General features: G+C 43.5%; 1 protein-coding gene across 3 annotated transcripts in view; it reads right to left on the bottom strand.

Moving 5' to 3' along the window:
* MYZAP (myocardial zonula adherens protein) overlaps window positions 1–14,545 on the bottom strand; it is a 119,330-nt gene that overhangs the window by 62,003 nt on the left and 42,782 nt on the right. For all 3 annotated transcript variants that reach the window (XM_082618379.1, XM_082618377.1, XM_082618378.1), the window contains 3 exons: window positions 13,906–13,998; window positions 5,609–5,722; window positions 1,782–1,934 (listed from right to left, as the gene is read on the bottom strand). In XM_082618379.1, the coding sequence (XP_082474505.1) occupies window positions 1,782–1,934; window positions 5,609–5,722; window positions 13,906–13,998 (360 nt within the window). The remainder of the gene's footprint in view (window positions 1–1,781; window positions 1,935–5,608; window positions 5,723–13,905; window positions 13,999–14,545) is intronic.

Raw genomic sequence — 14,545 nt, 5'->3', positions numbered from 1 at the left:
GGGCTTGCACAGGCCTAGCTTAGGAGATGAGAAAAAGTAGAGCCGTGGGCAAGCAGGCTTATGTTGGGAGTGGCTGGTGTTTCCTTTCTTCCCTGGCCCTGCCCTCACCTGTGAACTTCAGGCCATTGATTTTATGGCCTCTGAAGGTTTGTGTCGCTTCCTTCCAGCTTACTGCTTGTTTAAGAGAGCTGAGTTAGCTGGGGAGGTAACCTCTGGATAAGTAAGGTGTACTACAACCCGGATAGGCTACATGATGTTTACTCCAAAGACTGGACAAAAGTCTCTCTTGATGCCCTCTCAATCTCCCCTCTCATCTCTAGACAAGTTTTGGTACCAAGAAACCACAAAATGGGAAATCCTGAACAGAGGTTATCATTAGATGAAAGAGACCCAGCGTGTCCTGCACTCCATCTCCACTTCTAGAATGAGCTCTGGCCCTCACGTCCTGTTTACGCTGCATCCAGGTCACATGAAATACTCTGAGTCCCGTCACTTTTGTAATTTGGGGGGGGTGGGGTTGGGTAAAGTAAAGCATTAGTCTCTACAACAGGCAATTGCAGACTGGATTTAGAGGCTTGGTCTCCCTGACACCACAGCACCTCTGGAACAGACATGGATGAAGAGCACAGGTGCAGAGAGTAGATACTCAGTACATATTTGTGGAATGAATGACTGCACAGAGATCCTACATTGAGGAAAAGACTCCAAACAGTCATTTCAGAATTTTTCAGCAACAAATGCCTTTTTTTCCAAAGTAACTCTTACGCAGAAATACAATATATGAAAAAGTAGAAGAGTGTCCCTGTTTGAAGTGAAAACAAAGAGGAGCTGATCGACTGTGTAGCTCTCTGGTCCCTCCCCCTTCCCAGGTGGTTGTGTTTGGCCAAGTGGGTGGTGATGGCACAGCCTATGGGGCAGCCATCACAGAGGCTACACAGTGTGGTATGGTGGCCCATGCTCCCCATCAGCTGTCCCTGAGGCAGCCCATAGGTAGGGGACCACGTGGCCCAGTTTGTTCCCCTAACTAAATTCTTAATAGCACCTCCTTTCACTCCTGAACATACTCTGGTTTGAGCAATAAATCACATGGCACACTACCCATAACACACTCTCCCCTAGAATAGCCTAAGGCTGTGTTGAACACAATCTGAAAAGCACAGGCTTAAATAAAAACAAATTCATTCAGGAAATAATTTGTTGAGTCACTTCTGTGAGCCATTCGTGGGTCGGATCCTGGAAGTTTCAAAGCTGGAAGGAGCACTAACATCTCCAGGGCCTTAGAAGCTGAGCTGAGGAATAAGCGCGACCTGGGGGCAGGAGGGACACTGCCCAGAGTCCTTGGTCGCCCACCCATTTTCTTCCTGGGGGCCCTTCAGCTCTTCATTGTCAAACCAGACAATGAGGCCTTGGAATCTCAGAGAGAATCTAAACAGTGAAGCTTCTGAAGTCCTGGACCTCTGGGCAGCCCAAGTGTCCTCTCAGTACATAAGAGCAGTGCCACGATGAGGTCTCAGGAGCCCTTGAGGCCACTGGGACCAAGGCAGGAGAGCCCAATAGGGGTATACACAGGGTACCCCCAATCTGCACTGGCAGCTGTGAACACAGAAACCCTCTCAGTCCCTTCAAGTCAAATCCTGTGGGGTTGGCCACAAAAAGGGTGGGGAAGCCCAACAAAGAAGAGAAGAGAGAGAGGGAAATGGGAGAGTTGGCGATGGGAGAAGAGAGAAAAGAAGGAGAGAAGAGAGAAAGGTTAGTGGGAAATCTACACTCCTGTACTTTACCTTCATTTTCAGCAGCTGGTTTTCCACCTGTGCTACCTCTAACTGCCTCTGCTTTTCCCGCAGCTTGTCCATGGAGGCTTCATATGTCTGCTGCAGATTTCTGACTTGAGCCTTAACGTTGCTATTCTCCAAAGTAACGTCCACAAGGGTTTTCTGTCAGGATGAAAATAAAAACCAGATCTAGCGGTGTGAGAAAACATGGCCAGAGTCATACACCGGGACATCCCTTTGTCATTAACGGCCGAGGGAGGCATCGGCCCACAGGAGCTGCAAGCCTGGGACCCTGGTGTTAGAGCGCCTGAGGGCCCCCCTTGGTGGTCAGGAGGTCTGCCGCCCTGCACTTGGGTGGGCCAGCCAGCTTTCCCCCGTAACATGCCATGGCTGCTGCTAACACCACTTGCCACTGCTTAGGATGGATGGAAATGGATTAAAACACTTTTCCAAGGAAAAATGTTTGTAATACGTAATTTCACGTGGAAAAAAAATGGGTTTGAAAACAGTAAGTACAGAAGAATCCCATTTTGAAAAAAATAATGCATGAGCATCTGTCCAAATGTATTCATGCCTAGAAAAAAAAAAAAAAAGACTAGAAGGAGTCACCAAAATCCAAATAATGATTTTCACTATGGGATAGGATTATAGATGGCATTAATTTTCTTCTTCGTATCTTCTATATTTTCCATATTCCCAAACTGAAATCAGAAAACAAAATACGTGTTTTATAAAATGGAGATATTCCCCTTTTTTCTTAAACAGGTTGTTTACTTCTGTACTTCTAGACGAGCTGCCAGGACAGCGACAACAGGGCTGAGGTCACTGTAATGCCTGTAAATGCTTCATCTCCCTCGCTCAGGCAGAGAAGGGTGGTGATGAAGGGAGGGGCAGGGAGCCGAGTCTGTGACCCCCACAAGTGCCTGACAAGTGTCAGAAACCTGTTGCTTACTGCTCCAGGCTGCCCACTGGAACAGGAATGCTTAACTTAATATCGTTGCTATTTCATGCTTCGGGTCACTTGCTTAACTCTCCTTACAGAGAAATGGCTTCCACAACCCCAGAATTTCTACCACCAGACACAGGTTTATGGGCACCTTCTACCACCTCCTGAAGTCACCTACAACTTTATATTAGAAGATCTGGAAACTCTGGTGTTGAACACACATCCTAATACCTGGGTCCTCGTTGTAGATGACCAGTCTCTGAAGCTCCTCCACCCCTTAGCTTCCACTTTGGAGAATAAGCCTCATGCCTAAACCTATTCGAATCAGTAGAAAGGATTTTCAATGGTGGTAAATAGATATTAAAGAAAATACAGAAGCCATTTGAAAGTTGGAATCACAGAGCATTGGAGATGCAAGGAGCCTTAGAAACCATCTGGCCAACAACCCTCTCTCCAAGTCCCACTGGCTTTACAGAGACCGGTCTTGTGCTCAGAACCTATATCTGGACCAAGAGACCAGGGCTGTAGCCCTGGACTAGCTATACACTTTGTTCAAGTCATTTCTGTTGGCCTCAGTTTGTTTATCCATAAAACAAGGGGGTTGGAGATCATCTCAATAGTGCTTTCCAGCTTTGACATTCTATAAAATCAAACCAAGGATCTGGTCTCGTCAGTAATAATGAAAATGGGGTAGACTAGACAATGGAAGAAACAAGAAGCCAACTATTTTCAGACTCAGTTGGGTTTCCTGGCCATGAGATGATGCATTTCTTTCCTCTGCTCCTCCCTCTTCCCCAGCCTCCACCCCCTCCTTTTTTTGTTTTTTTTAAACAACAGTTTTTAATCTTTTCATTATAAGGCTCCTCTGTCTACCCTGGAATAAGAGACTAGACTGTAACTAGAAATCAGTCAGAGTCCCTGGGTTAGGGTGGACCCTGTTCTAACAGTTGACCTCTGAAGTAAATGCCTGGCGTGTCAGTGGTGTGGACAAAAATGTTGCCTGCCATTCCAGTAAACAATGACTGTTGCCCACCATCAAGTCATCAGCCACCGCAGCCCACTCAACAGTGTGCCCTGAGGGGGATTCAAGATGGAAGAAAGCAGGATACTAGCCCTAGATAGTTAAGATGCAAACCAAAGAAATAATTTCAATGAGCCCAGACTCTTACATCTTCTTATACATAGAAAAGCACTAAAAACATTAACTGAAGATGTCTGTTTTTTTTTGAGATTAACAGTAATCTTCTGATGTTTGGCTACATTTTTTTTAAAGCGAAACTCCTATCTATCCTGGTTCCTCCCTCGCCCCTTTGGAGCAGCTCCTCAGAGCTGTCTGAGAGGCTGATTCCCAGGCTATAAGGCTCAGTAAGGTCCCCGAATAAAACAGAACTCTGAACTTTTAGGTTGTATGTTTTTTTTTTTTTAATCAACAGTGGGGTGGCAAATCAGAAGTATGATGGGGAAGAGAACCCAGATACCAACCAGATCTGAACTCAGGTGAGATACAGCATTTCCTGGTTGGCCAGTAGAGAGATATCTGAGAGGGAAGGAAAGGGAGCCTGGGTGAGCCCCCTTGATAGCAGGAGGAAGGGAAAATAAAGGCTCCTGAATAAACCAGACCCAAAGTAGGGCTTGGCCTGAGGCCAGGGGAAAGCTGCCAGGCACTATGGGAGAGCCAGGAAAAGGGTGGGACGCAGAGGCCCCACCAGAAATGGGCCTCCCAGACAAATCCAAACACAAGGCCCACCCAGGCCCACTGTGGGACCATGGCCTAGCTTTGCTGTTGGCACTACTGCCGAACAGCTGTTAGTAGAGAATACTAGATCCTAAGGGAAGTGGATAATCCCAACATGAAAATTTGTTTGCTTATCTAGCAAATTATTTATAGAGAACCAGAAAGGATGTGAAATAGCTTGTGTGAACTTTCAAGAGGAAGGTAAAGAGATAAGAGCCAAATAAAGTTGGAAGGGGACAAACTATTATTTGCATGTTTGGAAATTAAAGCCAAGGGAAGCTGCTTCTGGTGAATATAATGCTTTACTCTGAACATTTTCAAGTTAATTTGCATGTTACGTTGGGGGACTCAGTCGGAAGACTAACAATGGGCAGCATATGAGGGGTTAACTCCTAGCAAATCAAACTAATCAAGAGAAAAACCCCCTTGACGTGTGGTGACCACACACATTTGCACAAATGTGGGATCCTGACTCTTTTTGCTTCCCTGCCTGGTACTACAAGATATTCTTTGGAAGCCACATGATTCCTTCCAAAGAAAAATAATTTCTAGGGACTTCCCTGGCAGTCCAGTGGTTAAGACGCCATGCTTCCAATGCAGGGGGTGCAGGTTCGATCCCTGACTGGGGAACTAAGATCCCACATGCCTCGCAGCCAAAAAATAGTAATCATAATAATTTCTAAATTAGGAAAAAGTACCTTACAGCCTCTGGGAGTCACTTGTCATGAATGAACGCAGATTGCCTTTGCTTAAGTCTGGCTTTCCTGTGGTTGGTGGAACTTCTCGTAACACTGGGGCTTAAGGGACGGGCTGATGTGCTGTTTTAGGCACTGACACTTAGAACCACTTGGGTGTCTAGTGGAACAAGTGACATCTCTAGCACTGAACTCAGGATCTAACCCCCCATTTTAATAAGCGCAAAAACAACTGCAACTCCAAAGTTGAGAGTCTCAGCTTGGAAGCATTTCCATCGGCTTCCTTCCTTCACCGTCTCCCTGGCCTGGCCTTCACTGTGGCTGTGTGTAAAGGATTCCAAATAATGAGCTGAAGACATTCTGTGACTTACTTTTCTACAAAGACACAGGGCCCACCCTTGGCTAAGCTCTCCTGCACTGGAACAGAGGAGACCCAGGTGAATCGGGAGTAGATGAATACCTGCAGGCTGATGGAGTCTGACACCAAAGCCGAGTTCATGGTATTAAAACTGTCCAGGGCTGACGACTGGGTTTGGATGTAATTCTCCTGATAATCCTGCTGAGCCTGTGAAACCTGGACAGATTGAGGAGACAGTTACACACAACCAATGCATACACACTCATGCAACCTTCAGTTACACACAACCAATGCACACACACTCATGCAACCTTCAGTTACACACAACCAACCCACACACACTCACGACAACCTTCAGTTACGCACAACCAACGCACACACACTCACGATACCCTTCAGTTACACACAACCAACGCACACACACTCACAACCTTCAGTTACACACCACCAATGCACACACACTCGTGACAACCTTCAGTTACACACAACCAATGCATACACACTCATGCAACCTTCAGTTACACACAACCAATGCATACACACTCATGCAACCTTCAGTTACACACAACCAATGCACACACACTCATGCAACCTTCAGTTACACACAACCAACACACACACACTCACGACAACCTTCAGTTACACACAACCAATGCACACACACTCATGACAACCTTCAGTTACACACAACCAATGCACACACACTCACAACCTTCAGTTACACACCACCAATGCACACACACTCATGATACCCTTCAGTTACACACAACCAATGCACACACACTCACAACCTTCAGTTACACACCACCAATGCACACACACTCATGACAACCTTCAGTTACACACAACCAATGCACACACACTCATGCAACCTTCAGTTACACACAACCAATGCACACACACTCACAACCTTCAGTTACACACCACCAACACACACACACTCATGTAACCTTCAGTTACACACAACCAATGCACACACTCACAACCTTCAGTTACACACCACCAGCGCACACACACTCATGACAACCTTCAGTTACACACAACCAATGCACACACTCATGCAACCTTCAGTTACACACAACCGACGCACACACACTCACAACCTTCAGTTACACACCACCAACACACACACACAACCTTCAGTTACACACAACCGACGCACACACTCACGACAACCTTCAGTTACACACAACCAATGCACACACACTCATGACAACCTTCAGTTACACACAGCCAATGCACACACACTCATGCAAACTTCAGTTACACACAGCCAACGCACACACTCATGCAACCTTCAGTTACACACAACCAATGCACACACACTCATGACAACCTTCAGTTACACACCACCAGCGCACACACACTCATGACAACCTTCAGTTACACACAACCGATGCACACTCATGCAACCTTCAGTTACACACAACCAACGTGCACTCACAACCTTCAGTTACACACCACCAACACACACACACTCACGACAACCTTCAGTTACACACAACCGACGCACACACTCACGACAACCTTCAGTTACACGCAACCAATGCACACACACTCATGACACCCTTCAGTTACACACCACCAATGCACACACACTCATGCAACCTTCAGTTACACACAACCAATGCACACACTCATGCAACCTTCAGTTACACACAATGCACACACACAACCTTCAGTTACACACAACACACACTCATGCAAACTTCAGTTACACACAACCAATGCACACACTCATGACAACCTTCAGTTACACACAACCAACGCACGCACACTCATGCAACCTTCAGTTACACACAACCAACGCGCACACACTCACAACCTTCAGTTACACACCACCAACACACACACTCACAACCTTCAGTTACACACAACCGACGCACACACTCACGACAACCTTCAGTTACACGCAACCAATGCACACACACTCATGACACCCTTCAGTTACACACCACCAATGCACACACACTCATGCAACCTTCAGTTACACACAACCAATGCACACACATGCAACCTTCAGTTACACACAATGCACACACACAACCTTCAGTTACACACAACACACACTCATGCAAACTTCAGTTACACACAACCAATGCACACACTCATGACAACCTTCAGTTACACACAACCAACGCACGCACACTCATGCAACCTTCAGTTACACACAACGCACACGACAACCTTCAGTTACACACAACCAACGCACACACACTCATGACAACCTTCAGTTACACACAACCAAGGCACACACACTCACAACCTTCAGTTACACACAACCAATGCACACACTCATGCAACCTTCAGTTACACACAACCAAGGCACACACACTCACGACAACCTTCAGTTACACACAACCAACACACACTCATGCAACCTTCAGTTACACACAACCAATGCACACACACTCACAACCTTCAGTTACACACAACCAATGCGCACACACTCACAACCTTCAGTTACACACAACCAACGTGCACACACTCACGACCTTCAGTTACACACAACCAATGCACACACTCACGGCAACCTTCAGTTACACACAACCAATGCGCACACACTCACGACAACCTTCAGTTACACACAACCAATGCACACTCATGCAACTTTCAGTTACACACAACCAACGCACACACACTCACGGCAACCTTCAGTTACACACAACCAACGCACAGACACGGCAACCTTCAGTTACACACAACCAATGCACACACATGACAACCTTCAGTTACACACAACCAATGCACACACGACAACCTTCAGTTACACACAACCAACGCACACACTCACAACCTTCAGTTACACCCAACCAATGCACACACACTCATGCAAACTTCAGTTACACACAACAAATGCACACTCGTGCAAACTTCAGTTACACACAACCAATGCACACACACTCACAACCTTCAGTTACACACAACCAATGCACACACACTCATGACAACCTTCAGTTACACACAACCAACGCATACACACTCATGACAACCTTCAGTTACACACAACCAATGCACACACACTCATGCAAACTTCAGTTACACACAACCAACGCACACACACTCATGACAACCTTCAGTTACACACAACCAACGCACACACACTCACAACCTTCAGTTACACACAACCAATGCACACACTCATGCAACCTTCAGTTACACACAACCAATGCACACACTCACGACAACCTTCAGTTACACACAACCAATGCACACACACTCATGCAACCTTCAGTTACACACAACCAATGCACACACACTCATGAACCTTCAGTTAGGCTGGAATATTCCCCTGATGGTAGCCACATCCGGGTCAGTGATATTTCACGTACAGCTTTAAATTAAAAAGTCACCATCTGCATGACCCAGAGAGTAGAAAGACAAGACTACTTTTCCTTCGGATCATATTCACACATTCCCCCACAGGGCTTCACTTAGTCCTCGCAACACTTTGCAGCAGCCAGAACATTCTCTTTTATAGGGAGGAAACAGAATCAGATAAGTTAAGGGATTTGTATGCAAATAGCTAGGAAGTGGAACAGCTACTTTTAGAACCTAGAATGCAGTTGGATACCTTCTTGTGCCATCTTGCTTTTTTCTTTATAAATTTATTTATTTATTTATTTTTGGCTGCATTGGGTTTTCGTTGCTGCGTGCAGGCTTTCTCTAGTTGCGGCAAGCGGGGGCCACTCTTTGTTGCGGTGTGCGGGCTTCTCATTGCAGTGGCTTCTCTTGTTGCAGAGCACGGGCTCTAGGCATGCGGGCTTCAGTAGTTGTGACTCATGGGCTCTAGAAGTGCAGGCTCGGTAGTTGTGGCGCACAGGCTTAGTTAGTCCGCAGCATGCGGGATCTTCCCGGACCAGGGCTCAAACCCGTGTCCCCTGCAATGGCAGGCGTATTCTCAACCACTGCACCACCAGGGAAGTCCCATCTTGCTTATTTCTACTCACCATGGAAGGAATATACTTTGGGCCCAACCCGTTCTCAAGAGTTGTTTTGTGGCTGCTGCAGTTGTTGTGCTGTCTTTGTTGGACGTGTATTTAACACGTGTGAGAGAGATTCAACAGAGGCCAGCCTTAAACTAGACCTTAAAGAAGGGCTGGATACAGAAAGTCCGGGAGAGGACTTCCCTGGCAGTCCGGTGGTTGGAACTCCGCGCTCTCACTGCCGAGGGCCCAGGTTCAACCCCTGGTCGGGGAACTAAGATCCCACAAGCCTCGCAGTGCGGCCAGAAAAAAAAAGGCTGGGAGGCAGCAGAACCAGGGGTAAGGTTTCTGGGAAGGCTCAAGGGCAGACCCCGTGTGGCCTGTGGGAGCCACAGGAAGCAGCCAGGCATGAGAGAGTGAGAGGAGCACCCTTGGGAGTGGGAGAGAGAGCTGCAACAGCAGCCCAGGCCCAGGAGGCATGTTCCTGCTCACGGTGTGTTCATGCAGCAGTAAGTTAGCATCTTAACCTGGCTACAGTCCGTGGTGTGGCCTGGAGGAGGAGGAGACTGAGGGTGGAGACTGAGCTCCTGCAACAGTCTAGCATGTAGGAGGGGGCAATGGAAAGCAGGGGGCAGAGATCTGTTTTTGCATCTATTGCAAATCCAATCCTTTGGCTTTAATTACAGTCATTAGTGTCAGTGGAAGGCAGAGTGAATTTCCATAGGTCTGTGAGAATTTCACAAATCTCTTCCTACGTGTCAGTGAGCATGGGCTAGGTGGATATGCTTGTATACCCCCCTCCCCTGTAATCAAGGCAGTAGGTCTTACTTAAGCAGATAATTTCACAGACCAGACATAAACTAGACTCTAATACACAACTGTGGCAACTGTGCTCCTTTCCTGCAGATGTTAACTTTTGTTTTTGAATTTTATTTATTCATTTTTTATAAGCAGGTTCTTATTAGTTATCTATTTTATACATATTAGTGTATACATGTCAATCTCAATCTCCCAATTCATCCCATCACCACCCACCCCCCGCTTTCCCCCCTTGGTGTCCATACGTTTGTTCTCTACATCTGTGTCTCTATTTCTGCCTTGCAAACCAGTTCATCTGTACCATTTTTCTAGATTCCACATATACATATATGTGTTAATATACAATATTTGTTTTTCTCTTTCTGACTTACTTCACTCTGTATTGCAGTCTCTAGGTCCATCCACGTCTCTACAAATGACCCAATTTCATTCCTTTTTATGGCTGAGTAATATTCCATTGTATATATGTACCACATCTTCTTTATCCATTCATCTGTCAATAGGCATTTAGGTTGCTTCCATGTCCTGGCTATTGTAAATAGTGCTGCAATGAACATTGGGGTGTATGTGTCTTTTTGAATTATGGTTTCCTCTGGGTATATGCCCAGTAGTGGGATGACTGGGTCATATGGTGGTTCCATTTTTTGATTGGGTTGTTTGTTTTTTTAATATTGAGCTTCATGAGCTGTTTATATATTTTGGAGATTAATCCTTTGTTCGTTGATTTGTTTGCAAATATTTCCTCCCATTCTGAGGGTTGTCTTTTTGTCTTGTTTATAGTTTCCTTTGCTGTGTAAAAGCTTTTAAGTTTCATTAGGTCCCATTTGTTTATTTTTGTTTTTATTTCCATTACTCTAGGAGGTCAGTCAAAAAAGATCTTGCTGTGATTTATGTCAAAGAGTGTTCTTCCTATGTTTCCCTCTAAGAGTTTTATAGTGTCCAGTCTTACATTTAGGTCTCTAATCCATTTTGAATTTATTTTTGTGTATGGTGTTAGGGAGTGTTCTAATTTCATTCTTTTACATGTAGCTGTCCAGTTTTCCCAGCACCACTTATTGAAGAGGCTGTCTTTTCTCCATTGTATATCCTTGCCTCCTTTGTCATAGATTAATTGACCATAGGTGCGTGGGTTTATCTCTGGGCTTTCTACCCTGTTCTACTGATCTATATTTCTGTTTTCTGCAGATGTTAACTTTTATGGCAAGTATGTCATACAAAATGGATTTTTTTTCTTCAAGGTTATTAATCACAAATATTTTTTAAATGTTTTCTCCCATATGCGTTAGCAAGGTTAAACCCGAGGAAGCTTATTTTTTCTTTAATTTTTAGTAGGTAATACATTCATAGAGTTCAAACATTTTAAAAGTAGAAAAGGTATACACTAAAATAAATCTCCCTTTCAGTCCTGTCCTATCTGCTCAGTTACCACCTTGCCCACTCTGCACCTCAAGTAGGAATCACTGTTAATTATTTTCTTGATGATCCTTCTAGTAACTTTGTGTACACACACAAAACAGTCTAGATATATTTATTTTCCCCTCCTGGTTTACATAAATGGTAACACACACATATGATATTTTCCTATGTCTTGCTTTTTTTACCACTTACTCTGTATCTTTGAAATTTTTCTGTATCTCTTTTTGAAGAGCTTACTCACTCTTTTTATTTTATTTTTTTTTTACAACTCTGTGTATTATAGAGATGTAATTTATTTTACTTTCTCCTTCTTAATGGACATCTAGGCTTCCAATCTTTTTACTATTACAAACAATGCTTAACAACTAAGTTCATATATATGTCATCTCACATATGTGAGATTTGATCTACAGAATAAATGCTTAGAAAGAAGCTTGCTGAGTCAAAGGATGCAGGCATTTGTAATTTGGGTAGATACTGCAAACTGTTCTCCCTAAGAGTAATGCAAACGACATTCCAAGCAGCAATCTTCCTGTTCCTCCACAGCACGGCTAATACAGCATCTTGTCCTACTTTTGCAGTTTTGCCAGTCTGTTAGGTGAAAATAGCATCTCAGGACCATTTTAATGCGAATTTTTCTTATTGAGAATGAGGCCAAGCATCTCGTCATACATTTAAGAGCTCTTCATCTTTCCTTTACTATAAACTATCTGTCACAAATATTTTGCCTATTTTTATGAGTTGTGGTCCTTGTCCTCTTGATTCATGGGCGCTCTTTAAATACTCAGGATATTAGCCTATTATCTATAATATAAGGCAAATAATTTTTCCCAGCTTGTCATTTGACTTCGGTGTTTTTGTCAGCACTAGTCTTCATTTTTTTTTTTTTTTTTTTTTTGCGGGCCTCTCACTGTTGTGGCCTCTCCCGTTGCGGAGCACAGGCTCTGGACATGCAGGCTCAGCGGCCATGGCTCACGGGCCCAGCCGCTCCGCGACATGTGGGATCCTCCTGGACCAGGGCACGAACCCGTGTCCCCTGTATCAGCAGGCGGACTCTCAACCACTGCGCCACCAGGGAAGCCCCTCGTCTTCATTTTAATGTAGTCAAAATTATCAACTTTTCCTTTTGTGATTTTGGGATTGCATGTCATAGTAAGAAACTGCCTTCCCCACCCCAAGAGTATAAAAGAATTCACACATATTTTCTTCTGGCACTTTCAAGTTTCATTTTTCAGCATCTTTGATCTATTCAGAATTTACCCAGGCATAAGTCTGTCCCAACAGCATATACTGACTGGTCCATTTTCCTCCCTTCATTTCAGATGCCACATTTATCATATATTGGGGTACATTTCTGGGCTTCTTTTCATTGATGTCTATTCATTTATGTGCCAATACTATATACTGTTTTAATCACTGAGGCTTTCTCAATTTCTTGTAATATTAAAAGGGATAGTCTCCTTCATTGCCTTTTTTTCCCCAGAATTTCAACTCTTCATATTTATTTTCTGTATACCATGGAACCAACTAGTCCAGTTGTAAAAAGCAACATAAAAATCTGTTGGTATTTTTATTGGGTTATATTAAATTTGTATATTAACTTGAATGGTATTAACATCTTATGATGTTGAATCTTCCTTTCTAAGTACATGACATATCTTTCTACTTGTTAAAGTCTACTTCCAGATACCTGGTAGTTTTTGTTGTTGTTGTTTCCTCTAACTGGTTGTTTTTTGTATATTGAAACCTAACATGTGTCCATTAATCTTTTACCCTGCTACCTTACAGAATTCTTTTATTGTTTATAGTAGTTTTTTTATTGGTTCACTTGAGCTTTCTGGGTATATCACCATGTAGTTTGTAAATAGTGATAGTTTTACATCTACCTGTCCAGTTTTTATACCTCTATAAACTGTTTATTTATTTATTATTATTTATTGTTTAATTTATTTCTCTTGTTTAATTCCATTGGCTAGGGTCTCCAGTACAATGCTAAATAATAGTAGTGGTAGTTGGCTTCCTCATCTTATTCCTGATTTTGGAGGGAATGCTTTGACTGTAAAGATTACTCTCGCCACAAAAATTTTCCTGTAGATAATAAACCATTCTGTGATAAAGTTCCCTCGGTTCGTTTAAAATATGATTCCATCATAAGGAACATCATAAACTCAAATATCTTCAGGCACTAGCAACTGAGAGGGAGTTCTAAGCTCTAGCATCCCTCCACATTTGACTTACTGACAATTCCTGGGTGAGCTGTCGAATCTTCTGTCTCATTTCATCATAGTCTCCGTACATTCGCTTCCTTACATTTTCCAAAGTGGCTCTTACCTGCAGCCCATAAAGATGCTAGTTAGAGATCAAGCTACAATATTTTCAAGTGAGATTTCTGAAACATTTAAGAAACCCTAATGGGAGAAGGAAACCACAAAAAAGCAATCTGAAGAACAGGACAATTGGGATATTAAGACAGAAGATCAATCTAATTAGAAGCTGATGGAATTATCCAAATAATATTGATGATAATAATAATAATAAATGCATATTGTGATTATATATAATTATTGATAACTATTAATTATACAAATAACATGCTCTAAAGAAGGATTCGTTTACTGAAATTCACCTACCACCCTTAAAACCATATTCAGGCCAGATTTCCCCCTTTTCCTATCACATGTTTTTACAAGTAGAAAATGTTGAACAAGTTGACTTTCTATACACATGGCTAGGAGGACCAAAAAACCAAAAAGCAAAAGCCACCTCTAATTTTCCCTATCTCTGCCCTGAGTGCCAAAGAACAAATAAATGTTTGGAATATGAGGCAGGAAAGTATGAGCTTAGAGAGCCCGTAAATGTGAAATTCAGTTCCTCAGTA

The sequence above is a fragment of the Mesoplodon mirus genome (genome assembly GCF_964341445.2).
Source record: "Mesoplodon mirus genome assembly, chromosome: 4".
Taxonomy (NCBI): Eukaryota; Metazoa; Chordata; class Mammalia; order Artiodactyla; family Ziphiidae; genus Mesoplodon; species Mesoplodon mirus.
This window is presented reverse-complemented; position numbering and strand designations above follow the sequence as displayed.